The sequence below is a fragment of the Trachinotus anak genome, unplaced genomic scaffold (assembly GCF_046630095.1).
Source record: "Trachinotus anak isolate AG129_WGS33_773 ecotype Australia unplaced genomic scaffold, CSIRO_AGI_Tana_v1 ptg000008l, whole genome shotgun sequence".
Classification (NCBI taxonomy): domain Eukaryota; kingdom Metazoa; phylum Chordata; class Actinopteri; order Carangiformes; family Carangidae; genus Trachinotus; species Trachinotus anak.
The window spans coordinates 3,841,816-3,868,470 of record NW_027273859.1 but is presented as its reverse complement, the minus strand read 5'-3'; the positions used below and the strand labels follow the sequence as shown (position 1 = coordinate 3,868,470).

The window sequence follows — 26,655 nt, the reverse complement described above, 5'->3', positions numbered from 1 at the left end:
GTTAGTGTTCAAAACTTCAAAACTTGGGCGGCCCGGTAGTTGAGTGGTTAGGGCGCGTACCATGTTGAGCGCAAGACGCTCTTAGCAGGCAGTCACCAGTTCGACTCCCGACCGGTCCGACTCTTTCCTGCATGTCATCCCCCTCTCTCTACCCCCTTTCCTGTCAGTCTCCACTAAGCTATAATAAAGGCATAAAAAGCCCCCCCCAAAAAAAAAAAAAAAAACTTCAAAACTTGAACATGTAAAAAGCTGGACTGCTGGGGGTACTTCATATTAAACTGATCACTGAATTTTCAGATTTTAACGATATTTCACATCAGTGTGGGGCTCCTGATTTTTAAAAGCCACAGCTGTAACTTTGGTGTTCTTCTCTCTCTCCTCAGGTTCTCCTGATCTGCGGTGAATAGATGCTCCCCTCTGACTACGTGCTTTCCTTTTGTGGATGGAGGTCTGGTTGTCCAGTTTTCGGTTTTTGTATGGTTAATTAGAAACCACGGAAACCTCATTTATTTTGCTGGTTTGCCATTGTACTCGGACCAGTTGGTAAATTATCCCCACATGTCATCTCACGTCTGGTAAAACATGAGGGCAACAACTTACAACTGATGCATACATGAGGCAATGACTCATGAAAAGCAGGAATTAATCTTCTCTTTCAAGCTCACGTTTCCTTCAAACATATTCCACCATTTGCAACAGCATAAACGCCTTCCAGGAGAAAATTGTGCGCAGTTATCCCCATTTGCATTAAGACTACAAACACACACACACACACAGATGACCCACAAATGACCTCTCTCTTGGAGAGACATCAGGGAAGCAGTGTGATGCAGCCAAGAGGAGGCTATTATGGCAGGCTGTTTGCCTTTGAGTACGTCCTTTCAGAAGAGGTATAAACACTTTCACCTTTAGACGTGGTCACACAACACTTACCCCAGTTCACTTCAAGTGTCATGTTCTCAGAAGATACACATCTCATATTTGGATTAATTCGCCTCAAAACTGCACAGTGACACACACACAAATGCTGGTCAACTGTGCGTCCCACCCTGCAGTAGAACCACAGCAAGGCAGCACCACCACCGACACTAAATTAGGCAGTCAAAAGAAGCACTATAACCAATTACCAGCAACAGAGAGGAAAACTAATTATGAATTACAAACTTAGAGACGCTTTACTGCTTCTACCCTGGTAAGAGAGCTGCATCGCTGCGTTTGCAAATTACATTCATAGTGTGGCAGAATGGGCCGAGCTGATGGATTTATAGGAAGCGCACAGGCGCTCTTTATAATAAACAACACTCAGGCTGGATGCAAATAGGAAGTGCCTTTGGGCATGCAAACACTGGGTAAATATAAATGACACACGGACCCGAAGGATGATGGATTGCAGGTATATATTGACATGAATAAAAATGATAATAAACATCATAATACAGTAATCATTTCTCACATTTAGTGTTTTTTTCAAACCAGTGTGGAGTCAACTGTACGACTCTCAGCAGAGGTGAAATGTTTCTTTTTCAGCAGAGGGGAGTACTGTACAATTACGGCCATGGAAGCCTCTATTTTACTATTTGCCTTGAAGAAAACTTCTTTGGCCTTGAAGCCAATCTTCAAAGGCTCCCAGATTCTTTTCTACAATTAAAAGATAGCCTCTTGTGCGGGTTTCATCAGAGGTAAAGCGGTAAAGTATCTCCGATAGATAAGAAAGTAGAGAGACAGAGGACTGGGGGACACAGTCTAATTTCTCATGATTAGAGCCACCTCTCCCCACCTTCCAACTCTTTATGTATTTATTTCAATTCTATCCTGGGAAATTTGTGACTTGAAAGAGGCAATTAACGTGCGACACGAGCCGGCCCTCACAGTGTTTGGGGCCACGCTGCACATTAGCTGTCTGTCTGCCGCTAACAGCCTGTGGGTAATGATGAAAAGATTCACCAAGCAGAAGGGGAGAGAGAGTGAGAGAGATACACAAAGAGAGACAGGGGGAGATAGAGACAGAGGGGGGTTGGGGAGAAAAAAAAAAAAAAGATGAAGGGACAAATACAAATTAGCCCGGCAAGTGCGGTGGCAGAGGATGTGAAAAATGAATTGCCTAATTGGCACATTTGTTTCAATTAGGATGCGGTCATCAGTGTCAGCCTTGACGGAGGGGTTTCCAAGCGGGCCGCACATCAGGACATCCTCCCTGTGATTTCATTACCTGGACCACCCCTGAAGGTCACCTCCTCCAGCCCTGCACAGCGGCCAGGTCCTCTCATCTTCTTAAATACACACACATGCACACAGCTCATCCGGATGACATTTGCTGATGATTAGATGCTGAGAAATGTGGCAGTTGAGGGGCAATTAGAGGACAGAAGAGCAATGTAATGGGTGACACCGCAGCCATCTGCAAGACTTATGAGGGGAGCGCTGATCAAGACCTTGCCTGCTGACACATTTCCCCCCATGTGCTGGTGTGCCTCATCGGCCCCGCTCCTGGGTCGAATGGTCATTTGATGTCAAGGTGACGCGGTCCAAACGGTGCGCTCCAGTGTTATGAGGAGAAAACTCTGTCTGCTGACTCATGCTTAGTCTCAATTTAGTATGATATCCTCCCCTTTGGGCAAATCTATGCTGCCTGTGGCAAAGCCGGCGCTGGCGGCAGAACTTTTTAATTGCAGGGTATCTCATCATAGCAATAACACGGATAAAGTGTCTCCGTCAGGTGCACCCCAGGGACCAGGGGACGCCAGCGGGACCCACTGAGCAGCTTATCAGAAGCAACACCTCCGAGCACGTAGCTAATCCACTTCACACATTCTCCCCGCAACCAATCTGCGGCACATGTGAAGAAAGGCATGCTGGGTGCACGCACACATACACGCACAGATACCCGCGGACTCTTTGAACTCAGCGTGGCTCAGCGTGTTCATGTGAACGGCAAGTCTGACAGCAGCAGGTAGAGTTGAAGGGAGCTATCCGTGGCTCAGCTGTGCTCTCCCGCTCCGGAGGTTAATCAGAAAAGATACAGAGAGAAACACAAAGTGGGCCTGTGTCGCCCATCCACCTCCCCCGTTGCTTCCCAAATGCCACCTCTCCTCCCCTCCGAGCTGCGTGGCAGTGCATTACTATTCCACCCCGATCTGTCTTATCTTAACGAAATAAATAGAGGGAGCTCCCGGCTTCGGCCTGGGCTGGGGTGGTATGTAATTGCTTGGCTTAATAATGAAGCTCATCATCTCCTCTCTAGGAAACTTTGTCTGACCTATGAGAAAATAACAGAGGCGCTTGGCAACAGGATCAGAAAGTAGAAACAAGAGCAGAGAAGGCAGGAGGTGGGTACGGAGTTAAATGCTAACTTGTTTTGGAGCAGCATTGCAATGTCTTTGTGAAGCTCAACAGAGAACAGCTTGTATCACAGTGCAGAGGCATTTAGTTGATTCCCCTTTGTGCCGTAGCCTGGGCTGTCTACCTGAGCTACTGTAGATCAAGGGGATTCATCTCGGATTAAAGGCTTTCATTCAGGGAAGTTGAAATTGGCTTCCAGTTTGGCTGTTCATTTCACACTTTCTCTCAGAGTAACCTCTCAAAAGAAACTCACTATACAGGGCTCTCATGGACTCCTTTCTCCCCAAGTTAAAAGATCTGCTCTGCATTCACACCCACTGATATCTGTGAAGTAAAAGTGGAGGATTGGTTTTGGCTCGGGAGCACCGAAACGAAATCACAAATAAGCTGCTCCTAAGTTCTATTAACCATGGGTAAATTACTGTCTCTGCTCTTTGGATACGATGGATGAAGGTATTTTTGTGGCAAAACACTCCAGAATTTGCATGTTGCAATTTACACTCACAAACAGTACTCACATACCTGAGCCCTGGTATTTTTCCGTTGTTTAACTTGAATGAAGAAGATTTCTGGGCATTAAAGTCTGACTCAGTCTGACAAACAAATGCTTTATAATGCTGGCAGTCAATAACTATTGATGTGACAGCATTACAACTGGCCTAGAAATCAAATGCTTCCATTGTCTGCACAACTGTGATATAGATGTTAACTTTTGAACCGCATTCTGTAAAATTTTAGCAGATTCATTCAATTCATATTCGCTGCAAAGTTTCAGACATTTCAGTAACTGCAAAGAGCTGCAGCACTAAAAAGCTTAAGGTTAAGGTCAGTTTTTTACTCTCAGGAGAGAGAAAGGCATTTTCTTAAAATGGAAACATGTATCTGATTTTTTTGTGTAAGATAACTTTAAAAAAAAAAAATTTATCACAAATTACAAAACTAAAATGGGAAAGGTCTTAAAGGTCCTATATTTTATTTGAAGTGTGATATCCATAAGAAGATACATTTGTGGATTTAAGTACCAAAAGCCTTGGTTTCACATCTCCTCTCTCAGGCTTCTCTCTGCAGCCCGAACAACAACAGGCCAGTGAGTGACAGTTTTCTGAGGGACTGAATAAACATACAGCAGATTTCAGGTAAACACTCAGAGAAACCAAATCCTGCAAGGTTGGGTCCAGGTGGGCGGGGCTTGGGGCATGGCTGAGAGCAGTGGCTGCTTTCCTGTGACATCACAAGGTTCCAGAAGTCCTGATGGCTCATTTCAAGGCTCAGTGTCTGAATACAGGCTGTGTGCATTTCTCTGTGGACTGAGGCTTTGATACTTTCACAGTATTAATATAGAACCTAGACCTGCTTTATAATCAAAAAAGACACAGCAATCTTTAAAAGTTTAAACTATGGTTTAAAACCAGACAGAAAAAAAACACTTTCTTCTCTTTGTAGCTGCTTTGTATTTATAAGGAACATTAAAACATCTGAATTTTATGTTTTGCAAAGATTCAACACACTTCTTCAGATCTGCAAACTGGGATTTTGTTAACATAGAAAGGTTCTGAACCTGGAAAAAAAAGATTACCACAACAATGCAAACCAGCCTGGAACTAAAAGTTAAAAGTAAGCTGAACTATTTTATTCAGCTATTATGTCTATCTATAGAAAGGATCATTTTTAATGTAGCGGCATAGGTACTAGTTTTTTGAATTTTACAGTTGAGGACATCAATCTTTCCTTAATGTGACATTTGGGGGCACTGACCTTATATAAAGTTATGATGGTTAACATAATATTTACATGTCCATCAGACATGGAGCAACATTAGCATTCATTTGATGTCATGTTTCTTGGCGTCTGTGGTGGCTGAAAGCAGGTTTTTTGACTGTAAAACCAAAATAATGAGCTAAAATGATGAAAGCTCAGTAGAGCTGAGAGGAACTAAAGAGTTGGTCTGTGGGTTTGTTGCTACAAATGACTTCTTATACATTAACCGTTGTTGATAAAAAAAATATTGATCAGAGCAGCTTTCAGGCTGTTTTGGTATTAGGTTAATATGAAATGTGTAATTTAACTGTTTGCTGGAAAGACATTGGACCACAGTATGATGACATCAACACTGATGTTTAGTTGTGATTTCCATGTCAGTATTAGAATGACTGAAAATGCTTCCTGAGTACAAGTCTGTATTACAACCTCTGTCACCTCAGCTTCTGAAGATGCTATTTTGTGCTTCACAAATGCTCTCACTGTTACTATTATTGTGGCACGTTCGGTGCAGAAGTGATTTGGGGACCTGTGACTTGAAGATACTGCAGTGAGACAGTTAAAGAGTTGTGGGCATGACAGTTCTCCAGCAGCTCAGAGGAGCTGTCCCTGTCTTTTTCTTAGTGATCTAAAAAAGAACCATACAATTCTTGTAGTACAAACCTGTCAGTCATGCTCAGGTGGCATCCAATGAGTTATATTTTTATCACCTGGATGTGGGAATTTCTACTACCATGTAAGGTTTGTGATGTCCCACAAAAGTGTGTGCTAATGGAGAAAACTTCATAATCATAATAGTTTACAATTCTAGAAGCTAAAACACACTGACTCCATTACAAGTAGCTGAGGTTACATTTAAATGGCAAGAATAGCAAGATGCTGAGCTGTCAAGTCCCACAGCAAGGCTATAGGTTCAACCCTGTCTCCTGCAGATGGCATTTCCATTGGATCATATTCAGAGGCAACATTTTATTTGACTGAACAAATGAATGAAGCAGCAGCGTCACCAGGAGGTGTCACCACAGGGTGGATGGCAGGCACAACTGAGACACCAGACACTGGGGTTTGGATATGTGGTTAGGTTTAGGTGACAAAAGCACTTGAATAATTAGAGAAAGATAATGGTTTTAGTTTAATGTAAATGAACATGATGTGTCTGATGTCAGTGTGGACGTTTCCAGTCTTCTCTGAATGTGTTATGATACCTGTCAGACCGGTAATGCAATTGATAGTACTGCTTTAGCTTCATTACTCACTTACAACAACAAAAAAAACAAAAAAACAAACAGATGCTGTGCATGTACTAGAAACTGTATATTAGCCTTTCAGACAGCACTTTCTATCGATAGGCTTGACTGCGGGGGTGCCTATTGTAATAGTGGAATTGTGCTTTTCTCAAGACGTAAATATCTCTGTGGACATTTGCAGAATATTATGGAATATAACCATCAGCAAGCACACCTCATGAATCTCAACTACACGTCCAGATTAACTGCACTTGAAGCAAGTCAATTGGCTGATTTATCTCCAAACTGGAGAGGGGTGTGTTTGACATGAAGACAGAAACAAACATACTACATCCACTGAGCAGTATAACAGCAGCTTCATTTTATTAGGGCTGTAACAACTGGTTATTTATTTATTTAGTTGACAACTATACTGATAATTTGCTGAAATCTGGAGCTGCTGTTTTTCTTTATCAAAAAACAACTAAAGATGATAAACAAAACACAATTATTAATGGTAATCTACTTAAGTCTCCACTGAAATCCAGTGTGAACTAAAGAGTACAGTAGGTGCTGATAATCTATTTTTAGTTTGTGTCCATGCTGAGTCTGACAGTAGAAATGAAATTGAAATAAGCACTCGACAAACATGTCAAATGTTTTCAATGCCAGTAATTGGATGGAAAGAATGGAGGTGAGATACAGTACTGCCTGAAACATATCTGCTTCCTGAGTGGAAGAGAGATTCCTGCTTAAATAAACTGCTGCTACCACATGATACAAAATGATTTCGGTGTGAGTAACTGGAGACTCATTAGCTCACCCTGACATCCTTGCTGACAAAGTTGATTTCCAAACACACCCTTCAGAAGCTCAGTGTTTATGCTGCACGCCAAACCGCAGACGCACCTTCTATTGGGTGCTGCGCTGTGTTTGCTACAGTAGCATCCATCCCACAGCTGCACTCTGAAACCTCACACTACCACACTCACGGACGCCATCTCAATATTTCATGGACAAGGTGCGCTGAAACTGGCTGGGCTGAGGATATCTGTCCCGTGCTCTCTACATTATTCACTCCCATCTCTTGCGAATGGGTTCATTTGTGTTGACAAAGGACTAGATGAGAGATTGTGATTCCGTCTGTACTACTCAGATTCACCTATTTTTATACCCACTGTGGATTCTGAGCTGCTGGGATGACATCACTCCTCCATTTCCACGCTGAATCATTGATACAGCACAAGGCTGGAGATTGACCTCCACCTAAATCTGTTCCCTGCACGCATCAATTACACACCCATTGTTCATGCTGATAATCACTTGGCCAAAAATGGAATCACACAGTCTGCAATTGGGGAAGAATGTGACATTTTTCACAGAGACATTTAAATGTAATACTTGCCCCTGAAATCCGTCTTGCAGGTTGATCGCACTGTGAAAAACATCTGTTCTCCGTCCCCCAGGGAGCCAGTGTATAAGTTTCCACTAGACATGAATTAAATGCTAAAAGCAAAACGGACACCAATTCACAATGAACTGCTGTTTAGCAAGTGAAAATGTTAAATACTCTTTCCTAGTGCATGCAAACAGTACTAGTATATGAAACTTCACACTAAGCAACCACATCCAGCTTGTCTTGATACAGGTAAGTGCTCTGCTCTTTCATACTGGGGCTGTATGTATGATGTGGGTCTTTGAACATGCAATCAATCTGCTTTAGAGCCGTTTAAACGTTGACAGCTGCCACAGGTTAATCTGCAGCTGTCACCCTCAGCAGAGACTCCAGTTTACAGTGTAGATCCATACATTTCACTGATAAACACATTATTACACAGGATAATTACCAAGTAAAACTCCTACCCATAAGCACCATCCCTCTCTCTCTCATTTGACCCCACACATCTCTTCTTTCTCTCTTTTTCACTGCCTCTCTTCATCTTTCTCACTGTTTTGGAAAATGGGTTAAATTGTGTTTTAAATGTCAATATAGTTCAATTAATTTCCATCCCTGATAGAAACACTTGATTAACAAATTATGGCTGCAATTAATAATTATTTTCGTGATTGAATAATCTTCATTATTTTCATAATTAATTAGGTAATTGTTTGGTATAGGACATGTTATAAAATAGGGAGAAATACAGATCACAACTTAAACATCTAAAACCCAAGATATTAACTTCACTCTAACAAAATATGAAGAAAAACACAACACATTCCAAATATTCACAATGCAGAAGCTGCAACCAGAGATTTGATTCTAAAGCGAGTAATACTGCAAGTTTTTAAGGTGTAGAATTTCACCAAAGTCATTGGGCAGCGTCCAAACCTGGCCAGAAGAAAGCTCGCCAGAGGGTTACATGAGACATGTTAACACATTCAGCTAGACTGTCAGTGCTGGTTTTATTTAGGTCAGTGTGTCTGTTTGATGCAGAAACATCCTGGTTTCAGAAACCTGGATAAGCCCTTGCCCTGATTCTGATAAACCCTAATATGTTAGCTACAGTTCCTACACCAGTAGGAACTGGGATAGTTTGGCATGCTGACCTGATCATTATCTGTCTGCTACTGGTGTGTCCTCAACTTGACAACAAGTTCTCCAACCTGAACAACGATACAGGCTCTTTGTTCCAACCCTCTGATACAAGTGCCTCCTGAAATAGTGCCTCTATGACAGGAGTTGCATGACATCATAAAGGTGTGACGAACGCAACGAACGCAACACAACAAACAGCAATGGAGGACACCCAGCAGCTTGTTTTTTTCTGCCCGGCATGTGGCTATTCATTTCAACAAGGCATCAAGCTTTGTTTGAGAAAAGACTGCAGCATTTAAAAATGCTGCGTTGTCGCACAGAAGTGATGCTTCTCTGTCACCCAATCAACAGGCTACAGTGGGTCTAGCTTGGTCTAGCTCCACCCTTTAGGGTGAGGGTACCATTATGCTTGGTACCCCAACGGAAGGGTGCCAAAAATGGTACCATTCACAAATTGAAATGCAAACACAGTTACATTAATAAACATGTAGAGTGTATTGACAGCGGCATACCTGACCTTTGTAGCTATGGTTACAATAATAAACAGTCATGGCTTGGTTATGATTAGGAAAATATTGTGGTTTGGGTTAAATTCAGTATTTCCTTGTTGTTATGGTTACAGTAATAACCATGTGGTTAAACTTGTCAAACGTCACAGATGTGAATTGAACACTGCTCTCCTGTGAGAAATTCCTTGTTTTGTTGACCCATCCATCCACCCCAACTTCCTCCTGATGTGGACTTTGTTGCTCTATGTGACCAGGCTTCTTCCTGTGCTCCTGTCATAATTGCTACGGTAAAAAAACGTAACAGGAGGTCATATTAACCTGCTGCAAAGACGACCAGTGGGCTTGGTCTTTACAGGACAGTCTCTAACTTAACTACAGAAATGACAAAGCTGCTGAATGAAAAAATATCAAAGATGAAAAAGCATTGATATCCATGTTCAGAAATGTAAATATTATTTCACATACAGTATGACTGACATCAGGAAAAGACTCTGGGGAAAACCACTTGGAGCCTAGAGCCAAAGGCAAGACTGCTGAAAAGCATCTGGTATCCTTCCTGGATATTGTACATGCAATGATGTAACACACATCCACATACTGTATCTGCTATGATGGTGCTACAGTGGCACAATGGTGAGATTTCCTTTTATGACTTTTAAGTCTTCACCAACAGTAGGAGCTGCTGATGGATCAAACCACAGAATCCAGTGGCAGAAAGAACATCACCACCCCCACATCCATTCCCTTAAATCAGCCCCCAAAACTATGGACGTGGACTGGACCATTCACTTTGTGGTCTGACCCACTTTAAGCCAGATGTTTCTCACAGTGTACCGTTTTGAGACTTGCAAGGCTAATGGTGCTATGAAATGAATTTGAAAAGAGAATCTCTGAGTGTGTGATGTCTATATTTTATTGATACATTGTACAGTTTTTTTTTTTTTTTGGAAGATCTGATTAAAATTTATGCTGTGAATCCTCTTCATCTCAGGCAGCTACCTCATTTTAGAACCCACACCTTAATTTCTAAATGTTTATATGGACTTATTGCTGGAATCTAACACGACTATATCAATCTCTTAAAGGTCAGGGAAAGCAAAGCTGAAGGTAGAACTGACTGAGCAGCAGCGAGGTACTCCAGCAGAATAAGGATAGCCACTCTGACGCAGATTTTTTTCTGCTCAGTGGGAGTAAAAGCATCTCTGTTTTCACGAGAGGAGGAGCGAGGAGCAGCCGGCCTTACCTCTGCCGCAGGCACTCCCTCTGGAGGGCGACAGTGCAGAACGATCATCCCATTGATTGGCACCTCCTTCCCCTGGGGGTCCTGCTCAAAGTTTTTCCTCAGGTCTGCATGGGGAGATAAGAGGCAGCTGTCAGGTGTCAAGTGTTATGGTCAGCTTGGCCTCAATCCTCTTCAGCATCTAACATGCTGGCCTGCCCCCGGCTCTGCACACCACGACCTTCAAAACCCACAACAGCCCGTATAGGATAGAGAGGATCCAATGGCCCTGTGCTGGGTAATCTGTTGACAAGGTGGTTTAGAGGATACACTAGATAGAGGAAGTGAGCGAGGGTTGCTCTGATCATCCTGGGCATTCATGTGCATACAATAGTGACGGATCCTATTCTGCCCATTTTCAAAACTGCCTTTGATAGCTTACTGCGCCTCCACCATCCACTGAAAACCTTTAAAAGCCTTTTTGGAAGGCAGGAATGTGCCTTTGAAATTTCAACATGGCTTATGAATGGGCTTCATGTAGCCTAGGTTCGTGAGAGATTCCCACCATATAGGGGATCTAAATACAGGGAAGAAACTCCATGATAGTGTCCCGAAACCTCTGTTCAACTGGCAGCCAGATAAGTGCAAGTAAGTGCAAAGAAATGCAAGTCCCAAAAGATAAAGATTTTGACATCACATCAGTCTGTGATTCTTATTTTCTTTCAAGGACATAAAAAAAGACATCTTTGCCTTTGTTGATGTTTAAAAATATGTGATCTCTCCTCAGGGCTAAATCAAACATCAAGTCAAAAAACATACAACACCCTTGAGCAGCAACACTGATCTTTAGCTACAACAGTGGCTGTGAATAGCTGAATGTGTCCAAACTCAGTCAGCATTTGATTCTGGGAATTGATTATTTCACAACTGATAAATCTGATGCTGCTTCTGATAAGATTATATCAGCATGTTGTGCTCACAAAGTTAAAGGAATAATTAAAAAAGGCTGTTGTTTTGTAGCTCCAGTCTGTTAAGGGTTAGAGTAGCAAGGACAGACATAACTAGTAAATCATTTGTTGGACAGTTTTGTTGACCTGTCATTCTCTATCATCATAATACCACTGTTGTTTCTGTGACTAACAGCCAGTCATGCTCTACTTCAGTACACTTGAGGAATTTATTTTGTATTTGCTTTTATCTTTTATTAATATTTTTTTCTATTTATCTTCTGCTGTGGTGGTCACAACAAACAACTTAATCCAAGCAGCAATTGGGTCAATTTTTGTAGGTATTTAATTCATACACGTCATACATCACTGTCACTTAATCATAGTCCATTTTGTGCATGTACCATAAATGAACAACTTGAGTATATTTGGAAATGGACTGAGATCTCAGTTGAGTTGTTTCATGAAAATACTGTGAGGCTGAGCAAAATATTTTTGCTATCTCAAATGAACTGAAATAAAAGGACAAACTTAAAGCTGAAAGTCAAATTGAAATCACAAGAAGTCAGTCCAACACCATGTCAATGGGATTCATATTTCTTACATTTATTGTTGAAATGAATAAAAAACTCTTTTAAACTTAACTTAGTTTGTTCATGTCAACTGAACCAATTCTTTAAAGGTCCCATATTTTACATTTTACTGGTGTTTTATTGGTTTGTTTGTTTTTTTGTTGTTTTGATTTTTTGTCATTTGTCTTACTTCTAAGTGCTGATATCCATAAGATAATATATTTGTGGTTTTAAGGACCAAAAAACATGTCATTGTTTGTAGTTTTACATCTCCTCTCTCATGCTTCTCTCTCTCTCTCTCTTCTGATTGGTTGGATATATTCTAAGTGATTAAATAAAAATATAGAGTTCAGGTAAACACTCAATGAAACCAAATTCTGCAAGGTTTCGATGGAAGGTCGGGTCGAGCTGGACTTGGGGCGTGGCTGAGAGCAGTGACTGCTTTGTTGTGACATCACAAAGTTCCAGAAGTCCTGATGGCTCGTTTTAAGGCTCAGATTCTGAATACAGGCTGTGTGCATTTCTCTGTGGACTGAGCACTTTGATACTTTTACAGTATTAATATAGAACCTAGACCTGCTTTATAATCAAATCTCATTTTATACAATATGGGACCTTTAAAAGCTACGAACTAGTGACATAGACAGTAAGGCCAAAGACAAGATAACTTATCCTGTCCCAGCCTAATTTAGAAATAGAACCATCTCATCAGACTATTCTCTCTTCCCTATTCACTTACACCATTTTCTTGCTTAGCTGTACAGCTACAAGAAAACCCTGTGACACAGCTGCAACTTTACTGATCATAAAGGTGTCTCCATACTCACAGGCGATGCGGACAGTAGCCTTGCGACTCTTGGAGGTGCCCAGGTGGCTCCAGGCCACACAGAGACACCAGTAGTCCTCGGGGCCATGGAAATCCTCCACCTGCTGACGGGACACATTGATCATCACCTCACGAACCTTCAGCCCTGGGACAAGAGAGAAGATCATACAGTTAGCAAATGTGTACACAAAACATGCCTACATGCCTAACAGGCACACATATTGTTGCATCATGTCAGTCAGGTTCAGGTTCAAGGTCATTTTCAAATCGAATTTTTAAAGTGAATGTGCCAATCACCCACAGTCCCCTCTGGGAAGCAGAAAGAGAAACATAGCATAGCAAATGCTTGCCAGCTATCAGTGAATAATGGAAGTATTTCTGGGGAGGCCTTTGCTTTGTAAAAATATACTTGACATTGTTATGATAACATGTAAAAACCCTGTAGGACACTGTAGGAAGTTCAATGTTACACACAGTTCTGTTCTGGATTGAACTATTTGAACCATCAAGTTCAAATGAGATGGGCCTTTGATGTTCATTCGGCTAGTATTGGGAAAAGACAAAGCTGGTCTTGGTACGGCCGAACAGGTAATATGAGAAGCTTTAGTGCCTCTATAAACTACTTGTGTTTTGTGTTGCTGAGCAATCATGCCACATTCTGTGGTTGTCGAACATGTGTTATTGCTGTTGTAGAAGTCTGGAGCCATGCTAACACATTAAGCATGCTAACATTTGCCAATTAGCACTAAACATAAACAACAGTTGTACTGTTGATTAGAATGACATTAGTATTTCAGATATTATTATGTGTTGGATGAAAGTCCGAAGATCACGAAAGTCATTACAATTCATCCTGAGTCTGAATGTCTGATCAAATTTCATGGCGAATTATCTATTACTTGTCAAGACATTTTACTATGAAGCAACAGCTGTCAACCTCATTAAGGTGCTAGAGGAAAATTCAGGGGATCATTCCCTCTGGGGACCACGAATGTCAAAATGTTGTGTCCATCCTTCTGGTAAATTTTGAAATTTTGTGGGATAATCATGTTGGTAATACTACTAGAATTCATCCTCCGGGCATCATGGATATCTGTTTCAAATGTCATGGTAATCTACAATAGTTGTATAGATATGTCAGAATAAGCCAAAGTCAGTGAGCTTCACTCTGGGGACTATGAATGTCTGTACAAAATTTCATCTCAGTCCATTCAGTGCTTGTCTAGACATCTAGACCAAAGTGGTGGACGAACCAGCACAGAGGCAGCCTCTGTTGTGTGCACGTGCAGAACTACAGTTAAGAGAGAATACTGACATGGGAAAGCCCTGCATTCTAGAAAGTAGGGTTGTGAACGATAAACCGATGCGACCGGATATTTGGTTCAACAAGTGAGAGATACGGCTGCATCGGTAGCAGCCTCCTCAATCGATACGAATTATCAATGAATTCCTAGATGAATCGGTTATAGAGTCATGGATCGGGTATCGCAAGACTTTGAATCGGTTGGCGGCATTACACACGCGCCAGGTCTCTAAAACAACGCGAGAGCTGAGGCTGCCCACAAAACGCAGTAGCTGCCTAGCTGGTATTAGCATGAGTGATAAACAAGGGACGACACGGAAAATGGAGGAGGTGGAGAACGAAAGCGTCAGCCTGACCGAAGGTGATAATGCACCGAGAAAGATTTTCAACGCATTGGGGAAACAAAAATCCAAGGTGTGGACCATTTTTGGGTTTTATAAGAAGGAAGGGAAACTCGACCAAAGTTTGTTGTTACTATTCTGTGCTACTTTTCCCTCTGGAGTTCGCATCCAACGATTCAGCCAGACTTTTTTTTGGTCCATGTCTAAAAATAAATACATTGACATGTGATTTTGTTGTTCTGTTTTTTTGGTTTTTTTTGCCAGTGCCAGTCTTTTACATATTTAAAAAGAAACTATTGTACTGTCACTTTCATAGACTTGGCTTCTTTATTATATAAAATATCTACAACAAATATTAACCATAGAATCAAATCATATCGTTCTTACACTGTATGGAATCGATTCGTATCGAATCGGTCTGTAATAAAAGGATATCATTTTTGAATCGAATCGCAACCTGTGTATCTAGATGCATATCGAATTGTTTATCACAGAGAGATCTGCAACCCTACTAGAAAGGTGGAAACACAGTCCCCCTAGGTCCTCTACTGTATGTTTTGAGCGCTCAATGCTGCTAACAAGAGGAAAGCTAAATCAGCTGTAGCAGAATTAGCATTAATAATTTGGACTACACTTAAAGGCTTCAAACAGCATATGTAGGCCCGCTGTGCAAGCGACACCAGGACAATATACTATATTATGTAACACAAAAGGCATGCGAACACAGCACGCTGCACAATGCTCTGATTATACTGAATGCATTAAAGAAGAGGAAGAGGAAAACACTCTATTTGAAAATCCTCTTAGGCAACATGCTGCAAGACCCTGGTTGGGAAATATTCGTCACCCTGTCACATAGCCTCAGATGGGTATACAGAACCCATATTTCATCTGAGTCATCGGCTTAGGGCCTGTCACATGTGTTTTCTCACTGCTCCTCACAGCCCTTTGCAGCCTGTAGACCTTATACCCACAACTGGATTAAAGGCGAGGGATGTGCAATGTGCTTAGGACTGCAAAGGACCAACACTCACACACCTGCATAACAAACCTCTCCACTCCTGACCATTCTGGCTCTTGTGCATCCACTGTCTCTGATAAATTACTCTTTAATCTGACATGCTCTTACCAGAGTCAAACAGCCCCATACTGCCACTGCTCAGCTTGTGAAGCACTGAGCTGACTTGCGAATGCATACCAATTCAACCCGAGTGAATGGCAGCTGGACTACAGCAATGGATCCCTGCTGGCGTTTGTGGCAAAATTAAGAAATGGAAACGATTTGTGGCGGATGGTCTCCACTGTACCAGGTACAAATGACAACAATAGGAAAGCGGGCTTCTACATTTTTGTCACACCTGACTGACAAGATGTGAGACACAGATACAAATTAGGCAGTTCATGAGAATATGGTGCACTGCAGTGTGTTTGATGACCAGGGTAGTTTAAATCATGATTGACAGGCCTGGAGGGAAAAAAGCAAAAGCAGGTTGGTGCTTTCTAGTCGCAGCCCCTGTAGAGACTTAGACACAAGCATAATTCATAATTTCTCGAGCAGGGGCAGAGAGCTGGCAAGTGACAGTGTATGTGTGGGAAAAGAGACAGCAGAGAAAATAATGACTAATGACTTTCCATGATGCCCTAAAAAAGTGTGAGCCTGTGGTTTAGAGAGAGAGAGAGAGAGAGAGAGAGAGAGAGAAAAAGCAGTAGAACGCTTTCTTGACAGAGCAACACATTTCCCTGAGTCCAAACCGGCGTCGACAGGTGGTTTGCCGGAGAGACGGAGACGAGTGATGCCACTGTGTCATCTGTCAACCCTATTTGTTTATTCGCAGACTACTGTTGACAGGGCTCATTAGAGTGAACCACTTGATCTGTTCTCCTACCCAGTCCCCTGCACACTCTTTGCAGTTTCCTGAGTCACTTGATGAATTCATCCAAAACGACTGTTTCACTCAGAGAAAGACTGGAGAGATGGCTGCAAAAAGAGCTCAGTTTTCGACGGCTCTGAGATCCAGTGAGAAGGGGAGTGTTGCTGCTGCTGCAGCTGTGCCACAGTGTAGCTTATTATCTTAGATGTGGATGACAAGGAGTTGGTGCTTTGGGATCATATCTGCTTAAAAGGTTTTGACTTCAGGGGGTTTGAGTTCAGACAAAAAAACCTTTGTCTGGTGTCATTTTTCTCTCTCTCCACATATTCCTTCCTCGTTAATAAAGGTAAAATGGGAATAGGGTGCAGTCCCATAGATCAATATTAGACTTTTCAGAAAATGGCAATATCTGCCCAGTGCACTGGCAAACCCAAAGGACTGCTCCACCGGCTCTGAAACAGTGGAAAGGGGAAGTTGTGATTAGACTTTCCAACCCTCACTGGAGAGGGCCTGTTGCCATTTTAAAGGCAGATGTTTCATGGAAATATCTGTGTGGATGTCATTACTGTAATCCACGATCTAAGGGCCTGCATTAACCCTTTGAACCATCTGTTTTGGCTCGGGTTTTACTAACATCATTTATAGGCTTATGGCAAAGCCACTGCATATTGATATTGGTTCTGTAATTTGATTGATGCAATATCTGTGTGTGTGGGCCCTAAAATTGTTTATTATATCACTTAAAGTCCAACAGTCACACAGGAAGCCTGCGACTGTTGTTAGCCATTGTCCAGTCTAATCACCCAGTAAATTACTTAGTGACTTCATGTGATCAGGGGAACATATGAAGTGCTGAGGTCACAGAACTATCTGTTGCTGTTTTGACACTACATAGAAACATTATGGGCTCAAACTATGGTCAATAATATGTTGTTGTAATTCCAAGGTGTGTACTTATGTAGTGTGCAAATGTGTATGTGTCTAAAAGATTTGTATTTGTACAAAGTTGAATTTCTCATGCAGATTTATTTGACAGTTTTACAATGGTTGATTTAAAACAATACACTTTGGAATTATTCATGAACATCACTGCACAAGCTCAAAATCTTATTAACCCTAACTTGAGCCCAAAGACCCCGTCCCATCCACAACGGGTGAGAGTGCAGGAGCTTGACAATGGCCCTCAACAGTTGTTGAAACAACATGAATGAAGATGGGTACAGTAGGTAGTGTGTAGTGAGATCTGAATGTACAGTGAGTGCTTTTAAATGCACCTATTCTCAAGAGAAAAAAAAAACTGTGACTGTAAACAGTGACTTGCACCAGTTCCACCAGTACGTTTGACTGGTTTGACTGACGAAAGAATGTGAAACATAACTTACTGTTAAGTGACTGTTGAGGGCAAAAAGAAGACGTATAATCATATACAAAATGTAGTTTTCCCACTAAAGAAGCAAAGTGCTTGAAGCGGTGATTGTGTGAAAGGAGCTTGCCAATAAAGAAATCTGTGTTTACTCAGAAGAAGCCGTTATCAGGTCATCTTCAGTGCTGTGAGTGACCGTTGCAGGTCCTGGATTGCAGGGGATGTTGTCTGTCAATAAGTAGCATGGGGGAAAAAAAGTTGTTATGAGTTGTGAAATTATTTCAATCAACTGTTCACCCAATTACTTGTGTAAACCTGACCAGTGGGATAAGTGTTGCCATAGGAACTCAAACAGAGAGAAAGCCCTTCTCTCAATGTAGCTCTCTTTGGTGTGACATTGATTTGGAAAATTTGAGCAAACACGGCTGCTGAGGTTCTGCTAAAAATGTGAAAGGACTTTCAAATGAAAAGCTATTGTGAAGCACTTGATAGGCCCTCTATTATCAAGCAGCAGGGAGTTGGTTGATACAGCAGTATATTCTGTCAGAATATATGGATCCACACCAATAAAGGTGACTGTCCCCACCAGGCTGTCTGGTCAAACTCTTAGAATTTTTTATAAAACGGACAGGACCCATCATTGACATAATGCATTCTGTAGCCCCTAACTCTAACCCTGGCCTGACTGTAACCATTAACGTTCAAACAGCCATTTAATCCTGAGGGATCCAGCACTTCAGTCCATGAGGCTGTTGGATGGGAAAAGTACCACCAGTTTTTGGACGCCATGAATATAGAAAAATATGGCCACGCACACAATAAGACTCACATTTCATTAACTTTGAAGGGCATTGTGAAGGGAAAACATCGAATGTCCATACAGAGAGAACGTAGGAGTGTGTGTCCCTGGGTTCAGTTATAAGTACCGAGCTCTCCACAGGATGTCTGTCCTGCCTGACTGCTGTCAGCCCAACACTCAGTCACAATGGAAGGCAGGTTAGGAAAAATCTGTGTGTGCCTCGTTCAACAGTAGTTTAGCCGACTTCACTGACAGTAAGCACTGGAGCTGAGAGTGCTGGAGAGGACAGCCAACATCAGCCACTCCATTACCTTCCCCTACTTCCATCATTGTTAGTTTTGTGGATGGGTCATTTTTAGATGTGTTTTGTAAAGCCTGTCAAGTTGCTCCTGTGTGGCTGTGTACAATGATGCAGCCAAAAGTAAAAATAAGTGCACTCATTTGACTGACAATATGCAACTTGCCTCAGGGTCCTCTAGTACCTCTAGACACTGTATCATGCAATGGAAATTAAATAATTTGAGTTAAATATCAAAATAAAACTCAGTGAAAAACATCTAACATCTAAATGATGGACTAACTGCTGAGGAGCTGACAGTAAACTTGGTTACTGTCCACTGGTACCTCAGGTTGGCTGGAGATCTCCCCAGTAGGCACCAGACATCAATGTAACGTCAGAAAGACGCTGGACTCCAGCGACTGAAATGTCACAGACAGACATTAAATCTTGGTTGTGAATGAAAATCAAGTTGATGTCAAAACCCTGCATTAGCTAATTAACACATTAGATTGTTGGTATTTTAAATGTCAAGGTGGTGTAGCCATGAGATGTTTGGAAGGTGTTGGATTTTGGTAAGCCCGTGAATATTCTCATTTGTCCAGGTCATAGCATCTCAAAGGAGTTTTAAATCGAAAGCAACTGGACTTGGTTATTTGTCTAGGAAGACGTTTCACCTCTCATCCAAGAGGCTTCATCAGTTCTTTCTCGCACCTGACCAGGCTGGGACTGGTCCAACTATCTGGTGTGGAGACCCAGGTATTTTTAACCTCTGGGAGGGGCTTTCACAAGGCTGATGATGTCACTGGTTCCCTTTGTGCTCCATGTGCCAATGACAGTCGTTAGAGTTACTGTCTTGGTGGAGAGTTGGTTTCGACTTCGTTAGAGCCCTATTGTGTTATAACGACAGTCGTTGGAGTCACATGCCACTTGTGAACAGTTGATTTTCTTAGAGGTTAAATTGTTGAATCTCCTGGGAAGGGATGAAATCATTGTGGTAAATTTCCATAATTGGAGATTCTCAGTGCTATTTGTTTAATGTGCCTGGATAATAATTTTGAATGAACCAAATTAGCCCTGTGCTGCACATTTACTATATATTGTGTTCAGCAGTGTGCAGCAGGCATGAAATACAGTTGGCATAAATGAATTTCCTACTGGTAATTGTCATTGTCTCTTGGGATTGTATTTGTGCAAGACTGCTGCGTGAAGGTTGTTTGGTGAGGCTCATCGTGGACGACCCAATTGATCCATCAAAGGAGTCAACTGCTGAATGCGAGTCCTAATGTCACAGTCTGGGCCCTGATTCATCAGTTGAATAAAATGCACATTGTTTTTGCAATAACGTACAACACCAATCAAAAGTTTGGACACACTTTCATGTAACAATCTCAACTGTAACTGCTGTGCCCTGCCCTCTTCACTAGCCTCAGGAGCGTTGGAAGTGGCATGTGTAGGATCACTCTAGTGCCATTTTAATATATTCCAACTGTCTGAGTTATGTGTGTGTGTGTGTGTGTGTGTGATTTTGGTTGGTGAGGAGTTGAGAGTGTAGTTAACAGGGTGATGCCACCTTCAGCTGTTTTTTTCAGGATGTGAAATAGCTGCTAACCTCCAGCCAACTGCAAGTAAATTATGATGGTTGCTGGTGACTTACTGGGTTTGACAGACAGCAACCATCGATCAGCTTCTTTTCTACTCGATAAACCTTTCTGTCCAGTTGTTATTTTTTGATTCAGTACAAGAGATAGCTTCTTCTCCTGTGTTCAAATCAGACAAAAATATCCAAACTATCTGGTCATATGGTCAGTTACAGAGACGGACTCCCACTCTGGCAGCCATGATAAAAAACTGACACTTCATTCACGTCAGCGGGCAACACACATTCTGTTTGTTTACGTTAAATGGGTTCTTATCTTTCTCTGGTAAACACCAACTTTGTGTCATTTCCTTCTGATGCTTTCCAGGAGCTGTGCAGATCCCACCTCTGATGCATAAACAGGCAGGTGCTCTTATCTCCACTGGTTGTAGTGGTCTGCTGCACAGTGTGTCTGCATGTTAATAAAGCTAATCTCACCGAAATCACAGCCACTTCATTTATCTGGAGCTTAACATCTTATCACAGGTTACATTCTGTGTTTCTAAAGATTTTCACTGATGTATGAAACACTGTACATATTCTACAAAGAGAACATTAAGTATGACCTGAACCTGTATGCTCTTTATCAGCAGCACTTGTGCTTATTTAGTTTCTATTACATTATCTAAGTTATTGCACATTGCAGTTTCTACATGTTACCGCTCCAGTCATTTATCAGTTAATTGACTTTCCATGCACTCACATTGAAAAGGTTAGTTTGTTTTGAATGGAGGCATAATTGACTATGAACGGCACATTGAAAGCAGTCAGCTACAGTATTTGTAATGTTTGCACATGGTGACAGCATTACAGCTAATTACAGCATGAGGGCTTTTCCTCAGGGTTTCACCTCAAGTGTGACTGGCTGAACCTTTTTGTAAAAGAAATTTGAACAAAAGCCAAAAGCCAGGCTCTAAGTGGACTCTCAGGACCCATTTACCTACTTTGCCGACAGGAAGTAAGAGCTGTGACATAAGCTGAAGCAGACACACTTGCATGTACATTTCTATTCATCAGCAAGTACCTTCACCATTTATTCTCACACTGTGCAGATCACCTGACGGTCAACGATGTGGACCTCACACTGAACATAAACACAGGACACCCAGTAGGTTTTGTCCTGTGACAGTTCCAATAAAGTTTACTCAAACGGGTTGGCTGCGTCCTCAGCAATGCAGACAAAAAGAGAGACAGGCAGCACTACCTTGTGAAATCTACAAGGAATTGAGAGTAAGAAGAAAGACAAAGAACACAGGTGGCTAAAAATGGAGACAATATGGTTTGTTCTGCTGCAAAGTTTAGTTTTAAATCAGAGATTATCAGGCTGTAGTTCAACCCCACTAATATTAAAACATGCTTATTACAGTTGTGTAACTGATCTTTTGACAGCAGCCATGTGAAATCGGATCATCATAATGTCAACCATTGACTGACTTTTACATCCCCAACCCTCCTACTCAGAAAAGGCCCAGTCCAGTCCAGTTTACAGTGAAGAAGATCCCCATGTGATAACAGACAATGAGAGTAAAATGAAGAGAAAATGATATTATCATTATCTCCTGATTAATAAAACAATAAAATGTTACTGTGGCAGAGGATTTTTTTTACATTATTCAACTTTTATTGATTTAAAATAAACCTGAAAGTTGTTTTGTTTGTTTTTAATAAATCCAGAAATATATAACTATTATGAGCAAGTAACATATTCACACTACCTTAATTATCAAGTTGCAAAGTTGTCATGGTAACACTAATGGAGCAACACACTGCTGTCACCTGACCTTCTGTCTGTTCATATGGCAGACAAGCAGGGTGGCAAACACGGGTGCTTCCCATATGAAAGTCAGAGGCAGTCAGACATCAAACACTGGAGAAAACTCTGGAAATTCATATGTAAACTGTAGGTAAAACAGATTTTTATCTCTATATCTGTTTCTCTGTAGCTGAAATGTAGCATTTAATGCAGCCAACAGTTCAGTAACAGTGTCTAAACCACTTTATTTGGAGGGCAAAAGTGAAAGTCAGTGCATTTCACCTGGTGAGTGCAATGTTATTATTGCCATGACTAATAATTATTATCAGCATTTATTTGAGTCTTGCAATTAATTCTAAAATTACTAGTTACATTTATTTTCAACTCATCAGAGGATCTTAGCAGTTACACTATGGGTCAGTTGGTCTCAAGTCTTTGGTCTGTCCCAAGGCTGAAACACAAACTGTAAACACACATCCATTCACATTCACACCGTTGTGAATTTAGAGTCACCTAACCTGCGTGTCTTTAGAAAGTGGAAGGAAACTGGAGCACCTGGAAGAAACCCAAACTGGCACAAGCAGTGTGAACATGAGTGGGCAATTCCACAAAGTCATCTTCATTATTTATCAGATGAGTGCATCATTAATGAGCTACTTGTAAATATATTTTCACTACCACTGAAAGACTTGCCAAACACGAAGTATTGATTTTTAACATTTTCTGTTAATTAATCACATGCAAGCTTTTGAATAATCATGTAGCCAGAGCCTAAGCTAACATCACACTGAATGTGTATATGTGCGTGTCCGTGTATGCATGTGTGGATCCTATTGAAGAGTATTAATACTAAAAAAAAAAAAAAAAAAAAAAGACTTCAGTAGTATCAATATGTTCCCACCCGTTCTCCAGGACATAAGGCTGTGCCATTGTTTTAAAATCAACTGACTCATTATAAGGGTATCACCCTGTTTAAATCATATACTATAAAAACACTTTTTCTCCCATTCACACACCGGTTCAGATGCAAGTGTTCAAAATCCAAACATCCAAACAGGTTTACATACAAATACAAAAAAAGTTTTTCTTCTGCAGTGACTTTACCAGAGACAGAACAACAGTTTCCTTAAAATTTTGCTTGTGAATCCAAAAAGAAAAAGCATCCATGTTCATGTTCATTTTCATGCACCGTCTCCATTTTTTCCTCCTCCATCAGTGAAAAATATCTTGCTACTGAAAGGCTTATCTGACAAAGTCTAATAATAACCAATAATCACTCTGTTTAATCTGTCCTGCCCGTGTGCTTGCCTGCACTTGTGTGCCACCCACATGCTGTAAGAGCCACAGCAGAATTCTTCAAGTAAAACTGAGGACACTACACTTTCGATGTGAGAGCAGCATTAGCACATTAGCTTCATCCTCCATCAGGGTCTCATTATGTCTGCTCCGGCTCGCCAACTAGGGCTGGTTTCCACACCAGGACTTAAAGCTGACAGAAGAATCCTGCAGGTACTGCTCTGAAAAATCACCCTGCTGTTCAGTAACCAGAACACTTAAAGGACTGAGGCTTTGTTCAGAATGAATCCCCAAATTAGCCACCATTTCAGCATGCCCACATTCATATTGCATACCAGCAAAAACGCTCACACACATACACGCAGACATACACACACACACACATACGCGCATGTGCATGGAGCCATTAAAGTCTATTTCACCTTCATCTTTTTGGGGAGGGATATTTGATAGCACACCATTTTTTTATTCCTCCCAGAAAAAGAGGAACTTTTATCTCTGAACTCCATTAGGCCCTGTGCCCACTTCTTAGCTCTGTAACCAGAGACGTCCCAACCCACAGCCGCGCCTCCTTGAGATGATGCATCAATTTCAAGCCTACAAAACGTGAAATCAAGCCTGACAAACCCAAAGCACGCCACTAACAGCTGACATATCTTGCAACGTTATGAGATGTAAAGAACAAAAGTGACACTGTACAGTGATGATGGGGGCAGCAGCAATTAGAAGTGCACTGGCTCGTAAACAAAGAGGGAAAAGTTGGTTTGTTTTTCTCTCTCTGTTACTGCACGGGGAGCTAAACACAGATTGATAAATCGGGTTGACCCACTCTACTGAAAAGTCATTACTAACTTTAGTATTTTGTCTCTAACTGGATTCAGCGTTGGTGTGCAGAGAGTGGGGCAGAGTGGTGGTGATATGGAGTTTGTTTCCATGTTCATCCCTTTTTTCTGCTTCAGGTAGCATCTCTAAAATGTTTTTTTTTACCACACCATATTGAGCACATTAATTCTAATCATTAGGACTTCGTCCCTTTGTGTTTTAGAGAAGAATTTGTCTAAATTACACCCAAATTAGCTTCATTTTCTCCACAAGTGTAAGTCATTTTGTTGCAATACTGTGGTGCAGCACTGTCAAATGAGCAGAGAGGAAAACAGGGAACCTATGGGTAAGTGGTATGGGGGGGACATTATTTCGAGCCATTTGTTTCATGAATAAGCAGAGTGACAGCTGTGTCCGTACTTCTTGGCAGGAGTGTCAAGCATGTTCTCAGCGGGTGTTCGGCTCCACCAGAGTTGTGGCTCGTCAGTGATTCTGTTTGTGATTTTCATAGAAAGAATCTCGAGGTACAGCCCAGGTCTGGAGAGCGTCTAGTATGTGGCCTAAGAATTGTGTCTCTCTGTGTTTTGGCTGGACCATAACAGCGGGGCCAGCGACTGACTGAGTCGAGTAAGTTCCAATATTGGTCAGCTGAATGCTACATGACTGAGTTCCCCATTGGCTGTTTCGCTTTCAAAATGAATTGGCTCAAAGAGTACAGGTTGGGGGAGCGTTTACAGCCTGCAGTGTTGCTAACTTAGCACATTTGTCACTACATTGAGAGACTTGAAACCAGCTGACACCAGGCAGAATGCAAATACAATGCAATAGTCGTTTACGGTGGTTCCACAACAGTTTTCAACGATATCCTCAATTTCACACATTGACCCTTCGTGGTCCAGCCATATACTGGGTTTTGTCCTAGTCTTGTTTCATACGATGTGGTTTTGATGCACACATGAGGCAGGGACACTTTGTAAGCGGGTGTGAAGCTTCTGGGTTGAGGGTGAGCACCTCAAGTTCTAAGGCTATGGTACTCTTCTTGAAAATGGTGTTTTGCTCTCTTCGTGCAGAGGGAGTCACTGACCCTGTTCAGACCTGGTATTAACATGGGTCCTGAGTGATCTGATCACTAGTGGTCAGCTCTAAGTTCTTCTGTTTACACCTGGCTTTAAAATGTGTATTTTCTGTACATTATAAAACTGTGATGGGACTAATTAGACTGTGGCAGAGGATTGAGTAGGCAGCCCTTCAATGTGGCCAGGACACATTTGTGTTCACATTGCTAAAAGAAAGTAGCCACATGTGGCCCAGACCACCTCCCAGTGTGGTCTGAGTGATCGGATCTCAAATGCGTCCTGAATGCATTCACACCTGTACCTAGAGCTGTCCACTTGTGATTGGATCACTCAGGACAGATGTTAATACCAGGTCTGAACAGGGCCACTATTCCAAGCGAGGTATTATCATCCTGAAGAACAGGATTCAGTATACAGTGCCTCTAGACCTGCTCCATATGAAAAGTACCCTGAGATAACCTTTGTTATGATTTGGTCATAAGGTTCAGGTAAGATTAAACCTGAAATTAATACATGGAGCAGTAACTGTACTGGATTGTCGCGCTGAAGACAGCTGAGCCTGAAGGTTGTGACTGAAAGAGATCAAGAAAACAACTGGCCAAAATTCCCCCTGTAAGTGTGCTGGGCTCACCCTTAGAGACAGGATGAGACGCTCAGAAATCTGGAGGGAACACAGAACTAGAACCACTGCTCCGTAACATTGAGAGGAGACAGTATTTGCAGTCTGGGAAATCAATTGTCTCCAGGAAGCCTCCCTGTGGAGGTCTTACAGACATGTTCCCCGGGTAAAACCAAGAACATACAGGAAGGATTACATATCCCATATGACATGGGAATGCATCAGCATCCTGCAAGAAGAGCTGGAAGAAGTAGCTAGGGAGAAGGTGTATGTATGAACAACCTTGTTTAGCCTGTTGCTGTTGCAACCCATACCTGGAATTCAAGCAAAAATGGATGGATGGATAGAAAACAGTTCACCTCTGGGGTACTCTGGTACCCCAATAGTTGAGCACTGTCAAGGGAAAAAATGCCCTTGACAGAAAAGAAAAAAAAAAACAGTGAACCTGCCAGTCCTGAATTTCGAGAATGGAGTCATTCTGCATTCACACTTTCACAAGTAAGTGTCGCCGAGCACCTCCCCAAGGGTCAAAATTGGATATAAAAACACTGGTGCATGCAT

At 41.8% G+C, this 26,655-nt stretch overlaps 1 protein-coding gene across 2 annotated transcripts in view; it reads right to left on the bottom strand.

The window, feature by feature from the left end:
- Positions 1-26,655, bottom strand: part of unc5db (unc-5 netrin receptor Db) — a 197,097-nt gene that overhangs the window by 70,374 nt on the left and 100,068 nt on the right. For both annotated transcript variants that reach the window (XM_071481933.1, XM_071481934.1), the window contains exons 3-4: positions 12,937-13,080; positions 10,615-10,718 (exon numbers count right to left, since the gene is read on the bottom strand). In XM_071481933.1, the coding sequence (XP_071338034.1) occupies positions 10,615-10,718; positions 12,937-13,080 (248 nt within the window). The remainder of the gene's footprint in view (positions 1-10,614; positions 10,719-12,936; positions 13,081-26,655) is intronic.